Genomic DNA, 17,263 nt, shown 5'->3' on the forward strand with positions numbered 1-17,263 from the left:
GTAGGGAAACCACATTAAGATTATTGCTTATCCTGGAAGTGACTGGGAACAAACCGTGAGAGAGTTTCAATCAGGGCACGATCAGATTACATCACCGGTAACAGTACCTAACAACGGAAATATCTGAGTCGCTCACTCAGTACCAAGAATTGTACCAAATCCTTTATGGGCGTTGTCTGACTCCTTTTTCTCCCTAACACTCTATGAGATGTCGGTATTATTATTATCCTGGTTTTGTAGCTGGTGCAGCTGAGGGTGAGAAAGCAGAGTCACCGGAGCAAGTTGAGATTTTGCTCGGCCAGTCGACAGCAGAGTAGGGTTCAAATCCATCCAAGTCTATGCTGTTCAGACCTGAGTGGCGTCCCCTTCAAGGTCCTAGTCGATCCCAGTTTGGGAAACACCGGCCAAAGAAACAAAGTTTCATCTCTGGAAGTTTCTTTCCATTCTGAGTTATCAATGCCTGGAAAAATTGTCATTAAAAGTAGCAAAAACATTTTTTTAATCAAACTTTTTAATCAAACTCAAAACTTTTCTTAGCCTCCAAATTGAGAACCGCTGGATTCATACCCCGGGAGTCTGGAGGCAGAGAAACTAGTTAGGAAGCAGTTACTGGGGTCCAGGTGAAACATGAGTGGTGAGAGCTGAGGCAGGAGGAGGGAGTGGAGAGACGATGGAATCCAAGTGGTCTCAATCAATTGCCAGGACTTGGAAGGTAGGCATGGTGGCCAGCAAAGGGGAGGGATTTTAGGTGGACTTCGGTTTCTCGCTTGGGAGGCCAGCAATGAGAGTGTCGTTCCTGACGTGAAGGAGGTCTGTTTTTGTTTTGGGGTTTTTTTGAGGTGCTTTTGACACATCAGGGTGGTTTGGAATTACAGGAATGGAGATTCTTTACCAGAGTTCAAGTTAGGGGTCTGGACTTGTCACTGGGGAAAAAGGGATCAGATAGGGGCACTTGAATTAGAACAAGGACTAGGACATTAGGACAGAAGTAAAGGAACTTCAGAAGCGAGAGCTGGTCAACCATTTGTCTCAAGAATTGGGGTTCCTGGGCTTACCTCCCTTCCCTGCTTCTTGCTTTGTAGAGTTTCTCTGGGCTGAAACTTACTATGTGTAAAATAGGTGGCTTAGGAAAGCCCTTTCTAATAGCTGGTGACCCTTGGGGGAGGTTGATTATTTCATTTTGGTTTTTGTTGCTCTTTTGAAAGCAGTTCTACAATACTCATTTTTAAAAGATTCATTGAATTAGTTATATGTGTCCAGATATGTTCATTGATAATGATTTTGATGGGGCTGATTTCTCTTTAAGCCTAGAAATGTTTAGAAACTTTAGAAAACAGGGAAAGTCATAGAAAAGTACAAAAAAAAACACCTACAAGCTTGTGACCCATTATTGGAGTTCTGATATATTTTCTTCTAGACTTTTTGCATGTATTTTAAAACTTTTTTTAATTAAGCTTTTTGTTTTGAGACCACTGTAGATCCACGTGCGTTTGTAAGCACTCGTTAAGACAGATCCCATGTTACCCTTTTACCTGGTTTCCCTCGATGATAACAGCTTGCAAAACTGGACCACAGTATCGCAACCAGGGTATCAGATAGCTGAGTTACAGAACCTTTCCATCAGTACAAGGATCCAGCAGGCTACCCCACGCCCCACCCACCCGTCTTAGCCTCCAGCCACATCAATCTGGCCTTCATTTGCCCTAATTGGCTCATTTCAAGAATGCTGTATAAATGGAATCATACAACATGTAAACTGGGATTGGCTTTTTCAGCTTTTGCCTGTTACAGATAAAGCTGCTCTGAACATTCACGTGTAAATTTCTTGTGCCGACGTAAGCTTTCATTTATTCAGAACAAATGCCCAAGAGTACAGTTGCTGGTGTGTGTGTGTGGGTATGTGTATGCCTCTGTGCTTGCCCTTGTGTGTGTTTAAAAAAATAAACCTAGGATTATACCGTACGTGTGCACAGTATAATTTCATCATAAATTTACCTTAGTATACCTCTATCATGAAAACACATTAGAAAATAGTGATCTTTTCTTAACACTGAATTCAGCGTGGAAAGACTAGCTTGAGGAACGTGAAGACCGTCCTTTTCGGGGTAGGTTGGGCCCGCCTGGTGGTGGCAACAACGAGAAAGCTTTAGAAGACATAACCTAGCACAGCTGGAACAAGCGTGATTTTTCTTTGCACAGAAGATTTTCCTAAACTTTTCTCTTATGGAAAAAAAAAAGTAATAGAGTTTAGTATTTAAAAGAAATCTGTACAGGGACTTCCCTGGCGGCCCAGTGGTTCAGACTCTGCGCTGTCAGTGCAGGGGGCACGGGTTCGATCCCTGGTCGGGGCACTAAGATCCCACATGCTGCATGGTGTGGCCAATAAATAAATAAATGAAATAAATCTGTACATAATTCTTCTATAAAATCACAATTCCTAATGTGCATAAGTGCCGATTTGAGATCTTATTTTCCCTAATATGCAGATACTCTAGGATGTTCTTTTGTGTGTGCGTGTTTGTGTATTAGTCATTCCTTCCAACCATGCCAGCTCACTATGACCGTTAACTTTTTTCTTTGCGGTTCGCCAAGGAGGGGTCAGGGCCAGTGTATCGTCTGGGCCTTCATTTGGGGATGGTACAAGTGAGCGAGCTGCTTTTCGCACTGCTGGTGGTGTAGCAAGGCTCTGCGGGTCTGTGGGCAGATGCTCCATCCACAGGTTAGCTTCCGGGGTGTCTTAGGCTTCTTGGACCCTTGATCCTCTCCATCTGCCTGCACACTCTGCAGTGTCCTCGGAGAGTTCAGGCTCAGTGGTTAAGACTGACCGTTAGTGACTGTTAGCCGGAGCCTCCTGACTTTGTTGGGTTGGACGTATCACCGCTGACGCTTTTGGTGGTGGTATTTGTGCAGGTGAAAGCAGGAAGACACCCTCCCCTCCATTTGGGGGATGGCAGTGTGTGTAGCGATCGCTCCCGGTGGTGATTCAGACACTGCTTTCACGTGGAGTTTCTAGAAAGTTGGCCTCCTTGAATTGCATTTTGTAGTGAGATTGTTCTTTAATCTCGTCTCTCGAACAGCAGTCTCAGTGTCACATTTGGTACTGACTTGTCCGTGATGATGCATAGGTACAAGTGTCTGCCCCCCTTAGCTGCTTACGTAGCCCTCGGTCCCTTAGGTCCGAGACCAAGTGCCACTGCTGTGCACAGAGCCCCCGCCTCAGCCGCCCTCTGCTACGCGGATGCCCTGTGCTGTGTCTCAGCTTTGTATCGGCTCTTGCCTGGCTGTGGTCTGTCCCACGTGGCCAGTTCCCATCTGACCCTGGGACTTTCCTCTGTGACAGACCCCACCGTGTGGTTAGGATTGCCTGTTTATCTTTCTGATCCCTCGTTGGTCAGTAAGCTATTTGAAGGAGGCCATTTAATTCATCATTGTATTCCTGGGCTCCAGCTCACAGCCTGGCACAAATGACCGAGGGAGCTGGACAGAGTAAATAAATGAAAAATCACAGAATAAGTGAGGGATTAAACCCAGCACACTGCGAGGGCGGTGCACAGTGTGCTTTCCCCTCCCCTCTCCACTCCTGCTCTCCTTCAAAGGGCCAGGGTTCTTAACCATTGACTCCATTGAACGTGCCAGGGATTGCCAGCCAGTTAGTGGCAGAGCTGCAATTCAAAAGGCTGCCTCTGACATAGCATCCCCCTAAGGTGGGATGCACTTTTTCCATGATCCCAAGGAATTGAATGCTAGCTGTGCTGTGTGCTATGCGGTAGGTTTCCTAACTTCTCTGAATCTTCTTGAATTGATTCTTTAAGAAATGAGCAGTGGTGTTTCCTCCCCTGCTGAGGATCAAATGTGCCTGACGCATGCAGCCAGTACTCAGTGAGTATCAGTGCCCTCTGTCCACCCCTCTTTGCTATTTTGGTTTTATACCCGAATGTCATGCACTGCGCCATACTGGGCATTGAAAACCCACTGACAATTTAAATGACTTAATCTCACAACCCGTTTGAGTCTCTGAAAAGGAAAATAATCTTTGTTTTATCTATAATTAGAAGTCAGTTATCTCCCAAACTCAAGGGGGAGGTTAACGTCACAGAATCTTTATTTATATAATGATCATTTTACGCCCCTGTACCATGTAATTAAGATGACAAATTTGAGCTGAAAGCAAAGCACTGGTGCCATTCCCCCCTCCCACACACATACACACACTAGGAGAGTACACATGTAGCATTTTGCCTTTGATTAGATTCTAATGGAAATTTCTAGTGGACTTCACATTTTTGTGTTCCAGATACTTTCTCCAGTCTGCTGGGGCAGCAGCAAAACAGGCCAAGGCAGAGTTTCAGTGTAGTAGGTGGCTTCCTTCTGCAGCCGGTCCTAAGATTATAGCCAATGAGGGTTGGAGTCCGTGAAGCTTGACAGGAGGAAGCTTGTTTTGGGTTTACATGATCGCTCACTTTGGCCACACGTCAGGAGGCAAAGGTCTTATCCTTTCTCGTCGATCACGCTTTAATTCATGAGCCAATAAATGAAAGAAAGATGGAAAGAAAATTAAGAGAGTCCTCTGCCCTGAAACAATGTGGAGTTCTGGAGAAAATCTAAACAAGGCCAGCCAGGTTTGTGCAAAGGGATTAAAATGGAAGAAGAAAGCATTGTGTCAAATAGTTTTCAGCAGATACCGTGCCGGTCAAGATCATCGTAAAGAACGTAGAACTGAATGAGCCGCTCCCCCTGCCCGCCCTCTCCCGCCCCTCACAGCTGGTGTTCAGGCCCTTGTCTGAAGAGTAGGGGTCCCTCTGTCTCTAAGACTCTGGATTCTTTGCTTAGAGAATGTTCTGCGTTGTTCCTTGCACCATGACCCCCTTATAGGAGTTGCTCCCTTTTACTAAGCCCTCATTGGTGCCAGTTGCTGTGACTTTTACTTACATTATGTTCTGTAGCTTTCACAGTAATTCTGTGAGTAAGGATTATTATCATCATTTTTCTTTATTAGTGGGGAAAATCATGGGCCAGGGAAGTTAAGTGTCTGGCTTATTGTTCCTGAGCTATAAAAGCATAGATCTAGGAGAACGGAGTCCAGCCAGGTCTGACTCCAAGGCCATGTTTTGGTCATTACCCGACTCTGCCTCTCCTTGTGTGTATACCCATTTTGAAGGCCAGGATCTTTTATTCAGAATTTATTGAGTCTGTATCATGGGCCAAGGCTGGGCACTGAGGAACAAGATAGGCGTGTTTCCTGCCTTTGTAGAGTTTTCAAACCGAGTTTTCACGATAGTGAGGTGTGAAGTCAGTTCAGAGGGTCACAGCTGACATTTAAAAGAAACAGAAAATATTGGGATGCACCAAACATTATGGTGTCTTACGAAACTTGTATGAAACTCTGCGTATGGTAGTTTACAGTGTAAAACACATTTTCCTCGGTAGGTTGTGGTCCAAAGAGTTGAAGGATACTGACCAGAGGTCTCAGAGTTGGTGGGGCGATGGTTTTGAAACGAGGAAGGTAATAGGTTAGATGAGTGACTACAAACTGTCATAGGCGCTATGAAGACAGCACATGTGATAGAATAAGGAGGAAGGTGGCAGGGTGTCCTTCAGACAAGACCCCTGGTGCCTTCTGAGAGGGTAACGTTTGGGCGGAGGCGTCCAGGTGGAGAGTAATGGGATGTCAGTGGCCCAGAACAGCAGGTACAAGAACCCTGGGTCAGGGAGACAGAGGTGGAAATAGTGTGGACCATATTGTCTGACTATAATGTAGTACAATTAGAAAATAATAACATCTGTAACTCTACAAAACAGAAATAGAGTTGCAGATGTAGAAAATAAACTTACGGTTACCAGAGGGTAAGGGGAGGAGGGGTAAATTGGAGGATTGGGATTGACATATACACACTGCTATGTATAGAATAAATAACTGATAAGAACCTAGTGTGTAGCACAGGGAACTCTACTCAGTACTCTGTAATGGCCTATACGGGAAAAGAATCTAAAAAAGAGTGGATATATGTATATGTATAACAGATTTACTTTGCTATACACCTGAAACTAATATAGCATTGTAAATCAACTATACTCCAATAAAAATGTAAGAAAGAAGAAAATAATAAAAAATATAAGCAAACCCCATTGCCTAGTAACCATCATCATCTTTATCACCATCACCCTTCCTAACTTGGGTCAAATATGAATCAAAAACTAAATTATATAATATTGTCGTGCTGACCTTTGATTTACCTCTATTAAATGTTTTTATTTTTAAAATTGTTTCCAAAAGATTTGTCTTTATTTTATGAAAGACTTTGCTTGTGGCATTGGCTGACTCATCAATTTTTCCTGGTGTGTACCTAGACATCTGGTTGGATGGCATACCAGGGCATTCCTAGACTGGGGTATCTCCACCTTGGCTTCCTGACATTTGGGCTGGATAATTCTTTGATGTTTATAGCAGCATTCCTGGCCTTTACTGACTGGATGCCAGCATCCTTTCCCCTCCCCCACAGTTGTGACAACCAAAAATGTTCACAAAACTTGCCAACTGCGCCCTGGGGGGCAAAGTTGAGAACTGCTCTAGAAAAAACGCCAGGCTCACGGGAGATGAAGTTGCCCAGATTGAGAACACCCTCTATCCCATCCGTCCATCAGGAGAGGACATGATGAGGGTTTTTTGGGTTTTTTTTTTTTTCTTTCTCTTTAATCAGAAAAGTTACATTTTTATGGCTGGGGGTTCCTAATGAATTGTAATACGGGAAATCTGTGTGTATCACTATAGACAATAAAAACTCTCATGTGAGCGTGATAGGGGTTTCCTGCCATATTTGTACTATCCTAAGATTAAAATAAAAGGGGAGGGCTTCCCTGGTGGCGCAGTGGTTGAGAGTCTGCCTGCCGATGCAGGGGACACGGGTTCGTGCCCCGGTCCGGGAAGATCCCACATGCCGCGGAGCGGCTGGGCCCGTGAGCCATGGCCGCTGAGCCTGCGCGTCCGGAGCCTGTGCTCCGCAACGGGAGAGGCCACAACAGTGAGAGGCCCGCGTACCGCAAAAAAAAATAAAAAATAAAATAAAAGGAGATTGATAATGGCTCAGCTGTTTTTTAAATCTAATTAATTGACTTCATGCCTTTTCATTTTTTCATACAGAAGTGGACGCAGCATTGGGCAGACCTTCTCTCAGTTGTTTTTCCAATCATGTTGATTGGTGGCCTTTGTTCTGCTGCCACACTTAATCCAGTCTGTCTTGTGACCAGTGGCTTGTATTTCTATAACAGCAGCTATTTGTTCTGAGGCCCCATTTTTTCTAAATTGATTTCCTGTCTATTAATCGTCTATATTTTGTTCCTTTTCCTAACCATACCACCTTTCTTCTAGTATATGCCCCATCAAAGTTGCTCAGTTTATTTTGAGTTGGGTTTTGAGGAATTCATTTTGTTATTGTGTTTTGGCTGTTGTTCGTTTCCAGAAATTTCCTGTAAAAAGAATTCTATTCTTTAAACCTAGAATTTTCTTTTTTGCTGTTTGGGGATTATCTTGTGCAGCTAGTACGCTGTTCGTTGTTGCCTAGGAATGACTGTTGGTAGTTTGGGGGGCTCTCCTGAAAAATTCTTGAATAAGATTGTGAGTCTTATTAATCCTTTGAAATATTTCCAAATTAGGTGTTTATTCAACCAATATGCTTTAACACAGTGAATGCAGGGGGCTGTCTGCATCCCTTACTTCCTTAGTGTTCCTAATTTGATGTTACGTGATCAGTGAGGTATCCTCAAACCCTTAACATAAAGTAACCCCTCTGGGTGCTTAATCACCTTACACTCATTTATGTCTTCATAGATATTCATTACTATCTGCACGATGCTATATATTTACTTGTCCATTTCTGTTTTTTCCTTCCCTTTACTGGAATGTAAGCTGTATTCCCGATGCTTAGAACATACCAGTAAATATTTGCTTGAATGTATGGATTTTCTTTGTTAATTTATCGGACACTTATCAATGTGCCAGGCACCACTGTAAAATCTTTACAAATATTAACCCGTCACTGAATGGATGATGGTTCTCCCTGCCTTTCCTTCACAAATACATTTTCTCTACTATCCCATTTTTCTTTGAAATAATCACTGTTTCGAGCAGCTGCAGGCCTCTGTCTTGGCATGATGGTTCTATCTTTTCTGTTCCCAGCCTCTTGTTTTCGTAACTGTTATCTTCCGTCATGATTCTGTCTCCCTGAGGTCAGGAGAAGGAATAACGCTAGTTCTCTTGATTTTCCCACTCCTGGAATGGCCATGTGCCCACATCTGTGTGTGCCTAGAAACATACGAGGAAGTCGAATGTACAAAGGTACATTCTATTTACAGTTTTAGCCATTTTTGCAGAGACCAGGTGCCCAGCTCTGAGCTGCTTACTTGGACTCATGCATTGCCTTGCTGTTCCCAGAGCGTTAAAAAAGACAATGAGGGCTTCCCTGGTGGCTCAGCGGTTGAGAGTCCGCCTGCCGATGCAGGGGACACGGGTTCGTGCCCCAGTCTGGGAAGATCCCACGTGCCGTGGAGCGGCTGGGCCCGTGAGCCATGGCCGCTGAGCCTGCGTGTCTGGGGCCTGTGCTCCGCGACGCGAGATGTCACAACAGTGAGAGGCCCGCATACAGCAAAAAAAAAAAAAAAAAAAAAAAAAAAAAAAAAAAAAGAAAGACAGTGAAATGTTTACATATGATATAAGTATTTAGTCATTATATAAATCTTTAATGGCAGTTGTAGGGTGTGTATGGTTATTTCCAAAAAGCAGAATCACTAGAAATACAGACAATTGTAATATTCTAAATTATTTCTGTCCTCCAATTCTGGAATTCTCAGTATACTCAGAGACGGTGAGTAGGAAAAGGGGTCATGATGGGAAGGACTTGCTGATGTGGTGAGTCTGCAGGGGCTTGAGCAGGAGGTAGTCGTGCTGGTGCCCTGTCGTCCCTACAAGAAAATTGTCCTGGGGAACTTGTGGAACTGCCTTGCCCTCGTGTTGGCAGGAGTGCCGAGACGGCAGGGTGAGGAGGTCCCCCTGGTGCTGAGTGCAGAGGGTGACACGACACTACTCTGCAGCCCTCAGCTGGCCATGGGCTAGCCTCACCGTCACCGTAGGGGAAAAACCCAAGTACACTGCTCAGTTGTAGTGTTTCCGGAAAAGCTGCCCGGATTGGCCCCATAGGCATAGAGTGAGCTGGGGAAGGGCAGAGAGTTTCAGCCGTTCACCTCTGGCAGTTTCCAGGCTACTCTCAGCCTAAATCTGTTTCTTTAATTTTCTTCCATGGTGTTGATGAGTTAAAGTGAAGGGCTGGTGTCCTAAGTGTTCCTACACTCTGGAATTTCCTGCGCATTTTTCTTTAATACCTGGTTATCCTGGCTGTGGCACAGCCCACGTTGCACGCACTCCCTCAGTGGCCACAGGGCTGTCCTACCCTGTGGGGCGCTTATGTGGCACAGTGGCCCCCTTGCCAGGAGGCGGGAACCACACATCTCCTGGTGGATGTCTGGGCCCAGGAGGCAGCTGGGGAAAGTGGCTGGGCCTCAGAAGAGATGTCTGGGGTCTGCCCTGGCCTCAAGCAGTTTCTCAGGACTGGTTTTGACTGACTCTTGTGGTTCATGTGGCAGAAACGCCACGGCTGATGTTTTCATTTTTCTCTGGAAAAATAAAACATGCCACTTTTTGTGGCTTATGGAAACCATTGGGTTGGCACTTCTGCCTTTCTTAGTGTGTCATTCCCTTTTTCAGTAACATACCGTTTGTTGCCATGAAGGCAACTGGTTGATATTTTAAAATAGAGCTCCCCGACCTGCAGATAGTATTCGAAAAAGTTGTGTGTATGTGGACACGTGAGCACGTGTGCTTATGAAGACTGCATTTTTCGTGTTATTTACATCTTGCTTTTACATCTTGGTGTTTGTATTTCAAGGATGAATATAGTGAAAGTATACAATGAATAAATAGGAGGTAACCTCCATCACTGAATGATTGTTTTATGTACAGGAGTTTGTAAAACTGGTCAAACTGGTCAGTGGATGGAGCTGACTGGATGTGATTAATCCTCGACCCAACCAGTGGTGATAAAAGAGCCCTGTGTAGATTTTAGAAATACATGCACATTCTGTGATCTGTCCTACAGTATTAAGAGTTGTCTTGTGTACACGCTACGCCACGTATGCAGCACTCACCACTGGTGTCTGGAATTTAAAGGAAGACAGGCTGTCAAGCAGGCAAACCGATTGTATTTTACATTTGAGAGGATTTGTTTTGCCTAAAGATCACGTGAATGCTGTATATCTCAGTTGAGAGGGGATCATGTCCAAGGATATTTTTCAGACATTCCTGAGGAGATGTGTTTCAATGTCTGAACACATGTACAGACTATATGGTGAATTTATGTAACACTTAAATTGAAGGACTTTATTAAGAATCTTTGAAATATAGCACATGGTCCTTTGAATATATTATATAGTGAAATCAAATTACTTTCTGAAAGCTTGGTCAGCCAGCTTCTTAACTGTTACTGCTTTATGTCAGTGGTACAAAAGTGAACTGAAAATTTAGCATTTCTGTGATTCCCAAAGGATGTTTAGTACTTGAACTATTCATGTCTTTTAGGAACATCTAATGTCAATTTTCAAAATAACTGCTACCTTTAAAAGTAGGTAGGTGGCATAAAGGAAGTGAAAGAGTTCTCTGGTCTGTTTTTTGCTGGTGGATTCTGGATCTTTTTGCTGGTACTGTACTGAGGTCGTATTGTAAGTTGGGGAAACGTCATGGAAACTGTTCATCGCTGATAACTAAACCGTTGAATTCCTTCCCCCCCCACCAGGTCTTCACATACAAGCAGAGCACAATTACACACCAGAAGGTGATGGCTATGGACCCCATGGATGAGCAGGGCGTGGATGACATGGCCACCTTGACCGAGCTCCACGGGGGTGCCATCATGCATAACCTGTACCAGCGCTACAAGAGAAACCAAATCTATGTAAGTTCCACTTTCGTGTCCTTAAAAAAATCCCTCCAGTTCGGGTTTTTTTTTTTTTTTATTTTGGTCCTGCAGTGCGGCATGCGGGATCTCAGTTCCCCCAGTTCCCCGACCAGGGATCGAGCCCACACCCCCTGCAGTGGCAGCGTGGAGTCTTAACCACTGGACCACCAGGGAAGTTACCCAAATCCCTCCAGTTTGAGTCAATGTTTATTTTTGTCTTCAGGGAGTATTTCCTTTAGAGAACCTCTAGTTAATCTAAGTAAAATTATGTTTTCAGGTGTTTTGCCAAATTAAAGACTGGATCCATAAATCATGTTCTCATGTTGATTGCCTTGATTTTATGAGGGGGATAACTTTATGTCGAAGGGTAATGTGACCCCCTTCTTCTTGTGAGTGCATTCTCCTCGTAAGTGTTCTGTTTCATAAAGAAGTCACGCAGACTGGTTTGACTTCCTCAATTAAGGGCTGGGGGAAAATGTGGCTTTGCAAACAAGCAGAGCTCAAGCTTTTTTTCTCATTTTCTTGATTTTTCTCCTTTTATGGATTTTCACTTCTTTTTTCTGGCTCTGGAGCCCACCTAGGGGGATATTTATTTATTATTTTTATACAGTTTTTAAAGGTTACTTTCCATTTACAGTTATCACAAAATATTGGCTGTGTTCCCCGTGTTGTACAGTACATCCTTGAGCCTACCTTACACCCAATAGTTTGTACCTCCCACTCCCCCCACCCCTATATTGCCTCTTACCCCCTCCTCACTGGTAACCACTAGTGCTCTATATCTGTGAGTCTGCTTCTTTTATGTTATATTCACTAGGTTGTCGTATTTTTTAGATTCCACATATAAGTGATATCATATAGTATTTGTCTTTCTCTGTCTTATTTCACTTAGCATAATGCCTTCCAAGTCCATCCATCCATGCCACAAATGGTAAAATTTCATTCTTTTTTATGGCTGAGTAGTATTCCATTGTATGTATGTATGTACCACATCCTCTTTATCCATTCATCTGTTGATGGACACTTAGGTTGCCTCCATATCTTGGCGCAAATGGTAAAATTTCATTCTTTTTTTATGGCTGAGTAGTATTCCATTGTATGTATGTATGTACCACATCCTCTTTATCCATTCATCTGTTGATGGACACTTAGGTTGCCTCCATATCTTGGCAGTTGTAAATTATGCTGTGAACATTGGGGTGCATGTATCTTTTCAAATTAGTGTTCTTGTTTTTTTGGGATTATATACCCAGGAGTGGAATTGCTGGGTCATGTGGAAGTTCTATTTTTAGTTTTTTTTTTTTTTTTTTTGAGAACCCACCATACTGTTTTCCACAGTGGCTGCACCAATTTACATTCCCATCAACAATGTATGAAGGTTCCGGGCTTCCCTGGTGGCGCAGTGGTTAAGAATCTGCCTGCCAATGCAGGGGACACGGGTTCGAGCCCTGGTCTGGGAGGATCCCACATGCCACGGAGCAGCTGGGCCCGTGTGCCACGACTGCTAAGCCTGCGCTATAGAGACTGCGAGCCACAACTACTGAGGCCCGCGTGCCTAGAGCCTGTGCTCCGCAGCAAGAGAAGCCACCGCAATGAGAAGCCCACGCACAGCGGTGAGGAGTGACGCCTGCTCAACGCAGCTGGAGAGGGCCCGCTAGCAGCAACGAAGACCCAGCACAGCCAAAAATAAATAAATAAATAAAACAAAACCAAAAAAACCCAGTGTATGAAGGTTCCACCTAGGGGGATATTTGGGTTCGAGGGAACCCATCTTATTTGTGGGATTGCTATTTTGATTGGAGGCATGTCCTTGTATAAAAGGCAGTCGTGCACATGTTCCCCTTAATTGTTATGAAGTGTGACTGTGCTTATCTTATAAAAGTAATACCTAAAAATCACTTCTATAGTAATCCCTTTTTGACATTAAAGTACATAAATTACTTAATTTGTCAAGAATGATTGACCTACAGATTTTCTCTTTTCCACCTGCCTGTTAGTCTTTATAGTAACCTGGGCAACTGCTTATAGGTGTTTATTTTTCAAGTCACGTTCAAATTCATGCAGTTTTTTTTAAAAAAACACCAAATTTTAATACTATAAAAACCCTTAATGTTTTAGAAATGTTTGTTCTTCGGGAGTTAATGTTTAATTTTGGCAGTATGCCTGTGATTATGATGAACAGCGATATCACCCTTTCAAATAGCTAGCAGGTGCTGAGACTCAAGGCCCTCTCAGTATTGGGGTTCCTCTAATTTATCTATTTAGACCAGGAGAGGAGAATTGGGAAAGAGGAGGAATTAGATATTTGTGGGTTTAACGTGAAATTTTCCTCAGCTTTAAAGAAAGGATGTTTATTTGCCTTCTTTTTAGATTGGAAAAGTGTCATTTTTGCCAGATTGACCTAATGTTTGCCAAATGTCTTCAAACAGCCCTGCCTAGAGAAATTCAGTTGCGTTCTAGTCCTCTGACTGGCTGCACTTACGTTAAGTCCATATATTACAGCACTTTCCACATGTTCTTCAGAAAAGGTAGCATTCATACACGTTTATGTAAAAATGGCTGTGCATTCCATTCTGCGCACGTGCTCGCAGAACACACGTGCATTTACTCCCCTCTGTCTGCATCTCAGAAACCTCCCCCTTTCCACCTCTACTGGTGTCCAGGGAACCGTGTACCGTGCCTGCGTTATTAGCATTAAGTATTTGGCACTGCCCTGTAACTTTGTTTACACAGCGGTTTCCATGCTCGGTTGGTCAAGGACCTGTGTTGTCTTTTTTGAGCCAAGGACAGCGCAAGGCACCTGGCAGTGGTGCGATAAATGTTTGTAAAACAAATGCCATTCATATTAGAAATAACATAGCTGATGATAAAGGTGAAGCTAGATTTAAATTTTCTTTATTGTTACCTGTCTTTTACAGGTGAATATTTCAGAACTCATATTCTTCTGTCTTTAGATGCAAGTTCTTGTTACACATTTAGTAGTCAAGAAAAAGTAAGTCAATTAGCAGGAAAAGAACTACTGAAGAGGCTTAAAAGGCAGAGCCTTTTAAAAGTCTGTTCCCCAGCCCCACCATGATGATGTTGTAAACCTGACAGTTTAAACTGCCCAGTAAACCACGTGAATAGGATCTTGGTCTTTTTTCCTGGGATGAAGACCTTTTCCCTCCCCTTTGAGGGAAAAACACAGGATTTTTTTGTACATGCAGTTTACAGCTCAGTTCAGTTAATTATACCCTTATATGCCTTCCGTTCAGGACCTAGATAATTGTATTATTATCCATACAGCAGCCACCTCGATTTTCATTGCTGAAGCTGTCTGCAGTGGGTGCTGGTACCTACCAGACTCTGCCCCATCGAGACAAAACCACCACCTTTGAGGAAAGCACAGCCTTTTCACATCTTATCCCAGCTCTGAGTGATGCTTGTCCATATCTTTAAAAGAGGGAAAAAATGACTTGGCTTACAACAGAGGTGCTGTATTAGTTTTCTTTTGCTGGCTTAACAAGTTACCATAACTGTGCCAACTTAACAGAAAGGAATTTTCTTGCAGTTCTGTAGGTCGGTCTGAAGGGGTCTCACCAGACTAAAATCCAGGTGTGGGCACGATGGTGTTCCTTTCTGGAGCCCCTAGGGGAGGGTCTGTTTCCTGCTCTTACCTGGTGCTGGCAGAGTTCAGCTCCTTGTGGCTGTAGGACTGAGGTCCTCATTTTCTTGCTGGCTTTCTGCTGATTCCGAGTTGCTAGAGGCCCCCTTCCTTCACATTCAAAGGCAGCAACCCTGGATCTAGTCCTCATGCTTCAAATCTCTTCCTCCTTTCTCCTCATCTCTGACTGCAGCCAAGGAAGGTTCTCAGGTTTTAAAGATTCGTGCAATTAGATTGGGTTCACCTGGATAATCCCCAGTCTCAGAGCTTACAACTTGAATGTATCTTCAGAGCCCCTTTGCCTGCAACATCACGTAGTCTCAGGTTCCGGGAATTAGGTGGACATCTTGGTGGGGCGGAGAGTGGTGCGCTACTCTGCCTGCCGTAGGCGCCCTCCTTTGAGTCCTGCTATTGACAAGGGACTCCTGGTCTCTCCCCGACCACCCTGGATCTTGCATTATTTGTTGGCTTTCTGATCCGAACAGCACAGGTTGCTGGTAAGCAGACCCATCTCCAGGTAGAGGAGTCTGTTGTTTTGTGCTAAGAAGGACCATTAACTCCTTTTCTCCTTGAGGGCCACCCTTGTTGTCTGAGGACACTACCAGACCCCAGTAAAATATTTCTTCTAGCCTTTAGCGTCCTCTGTTCAAATGTGGGTGGAGAGCTATGAAGGGGTAAAGCACTCAGTAGACAAACCAAAGTTGAGCCCACTTTTCTCTACTCACCTCCGCTTGGGCTCTGTAGTAACCATTTAATTTTCCTATGGCAAGTAAAGAAAAGTTTTTTAAAGGTCAGATATCATAACCACCACCCCCCATCTGACAGGGCTGTTTTACAATAAAATGGCAAGTGAAAGCACTTGAGGAACTTTGCTGACCTTTGTACCTCTCTCCCCATCTTTCTCATCTAATACCACCAGGTCTTTATTTGGAGAGTTCCTGCCTGGGACTTGGCGCTGCTCCTTCCAGGCAGAGGCTGGGCAGACCTCCGTGTCTGTAGGTCTCCATGACTCCAGCCTTGCCGCTGGTCCTGTTTGGCTCTGACACCCGGGTTAGAGCAGCTCTGCTCTTTGCCTTGCATGAGCCCCTGCCTCATGCCCTAAATACTGGATTCCCTTCCTAGAAAGCCAGGCTCTCATGTCTAACACTCCACCTCATCAGCTTTTCTCACCCTCTGGCGACTTCCCAGATGAGAACTCTGCTCAACACTTCAGCTCCCGACCTGGGACCCCACCCCAGACTTCCACCCTGAGCCTCTTATCTGTGAGCTTCCTGGCAGCTTGGAGTGGGTCCCGTGAGTCCCACCGTCCCGTGTCTCTTCCCACCATTGATGAGGCCTGGTGGGGACAAGTACCCACACCTGCAAGTCCCTAAAGGCTCGGAGAGGAAGAGAATGTGTCGCACAGAGATAAGAGATGGGGAGAGGAAACAAATACGTGGGTGAGAAGGCCGGAGCTGGCCGTGCAGAGCCCTGTGGAGGGAGCGGCAGTAATGATACTGCAGAGGAGGGGTGAGAGTTGATCAGGAGGAAAGGCCGGTGAGACGCCATCCATGAAGGTGGAGAGATGAGGGTGCATTTGGTGCGATGGCCTCACTAAACTGGGAGAAGGTTCCTTTGCTGATGGAATCTGGTGTGTGTTGGGGAACATCGAATAATTAGTGGGATAGGTAGGCTGGAGTCAGGACAGCTTTAAAAGCAGTGGTTCTCAACCAGGTGATGTGACCCCCAGGGGATATTTGGCACTCTCTGGAGGCATTTCCGGTTGCCGTAGTAGAGATGCTGATGGTACCTAGTAGGTGGAGGCCAGCCATCTGCTAAACATCCCAAGGTGCACAGGACGGCCCCACCACAAAGAGTTATCTGGCCCAAGATGTCAGTCATGCCGAGAAAACCTACCTTACTTAAAGCTAGGCAGCAGCATTTGGGCTTGGTGGTAAAGAGGCTACACTGTCCTTGTTAAAGGCTTTTGAAGAGAGAATTTCCCTGAGAAAAAATTTAGAAGGGTTGATAGGGAAGTGATGTGGTATAGTCTATAGAGGGTAGATTGGCTGGGAGGGTGTGGCAGTAATTCAGAGGTGTAGAGATGAGGGTTTTGGACCAGGGTAGAGATGGCGGTGAGCGAGAGGAAGTTAGATAAGAGACGTGTGGCGGAGGAGGTGAAGTAACAGGGCTGGCGGTGATGACGCCCAGCCTTGTCTAGCCCTGACGGCCCTGAGCGCAGTGCTGGCAGCTCCGCCAGGAGAGAAGAGTGGGAGAGACGAGCTGGCTTCTGGATGCCTGTTGCATTGTATTCTCTGGAGCCCAGATCATTTCAGATTCTGTGCCCAGCATCTACGCACCACGTGGACCAGAGCAGCTGAGGTTTCTGTTGTACTGACTGTCAGCTCCGGGTCCACAGTGGGGGAACAGCCAACCTGGCTCCGTGGTGTGGCAGTTTTGTTTCCTGCCCAGTGCAACAGAAACACGTCGTCTCCGTCATAAGGTTCATCCTGCTGCGGGTCATTTGCGTGGGCGAGCCTCCTGTCCCAGCCTCTAAGGAATGGCTGGAAACACATCAGGGTGAGGCCGCAGGGAGCCTTGGGGCTCGGCTGCAATTATGGGCTTGGCGGGGGGGGGGGGG

General features: G+C 45.0%; 1 protein-coding gene across 1 annotated transcript in view; it reads left to right on the plus strand.

The window, feature by feature from the left end:
• MYO10 (myosin X) overlaps positions 1-17,263 on the plus strand; it is a 223,371-nt gene that overhangs the window by 89,207 nt on the left and 116,901 nt on the right. Inside the window, exon 3 of the mRNA XM_007448889.1 lies at positions 10,839-10,997. Within this exon, the coding sequence (XP_007448951.1) occupies positions 10,839-10,997 (159 nt within the window). The remainder of the gene's footprint in view (positions 1-10,838; positions 10,998-17,263) is intronic.

This window comes from Lipotes vexillifer, unplaced genomic scaffold, assembly GCF_000442215.2.
Source record: "Lipotes vexillifer unplaced genomic scaffold, Lipotes_vexillifer_v1.1 scaffold778, whole genome shotgun sequence".
Classification (NCBI taxonomy): Eukaryota; Metazoa; Chordata; class Mammalia; order Artiodactyla; family Lipotidae; genus Lipotes; species Lipotes vexillifer.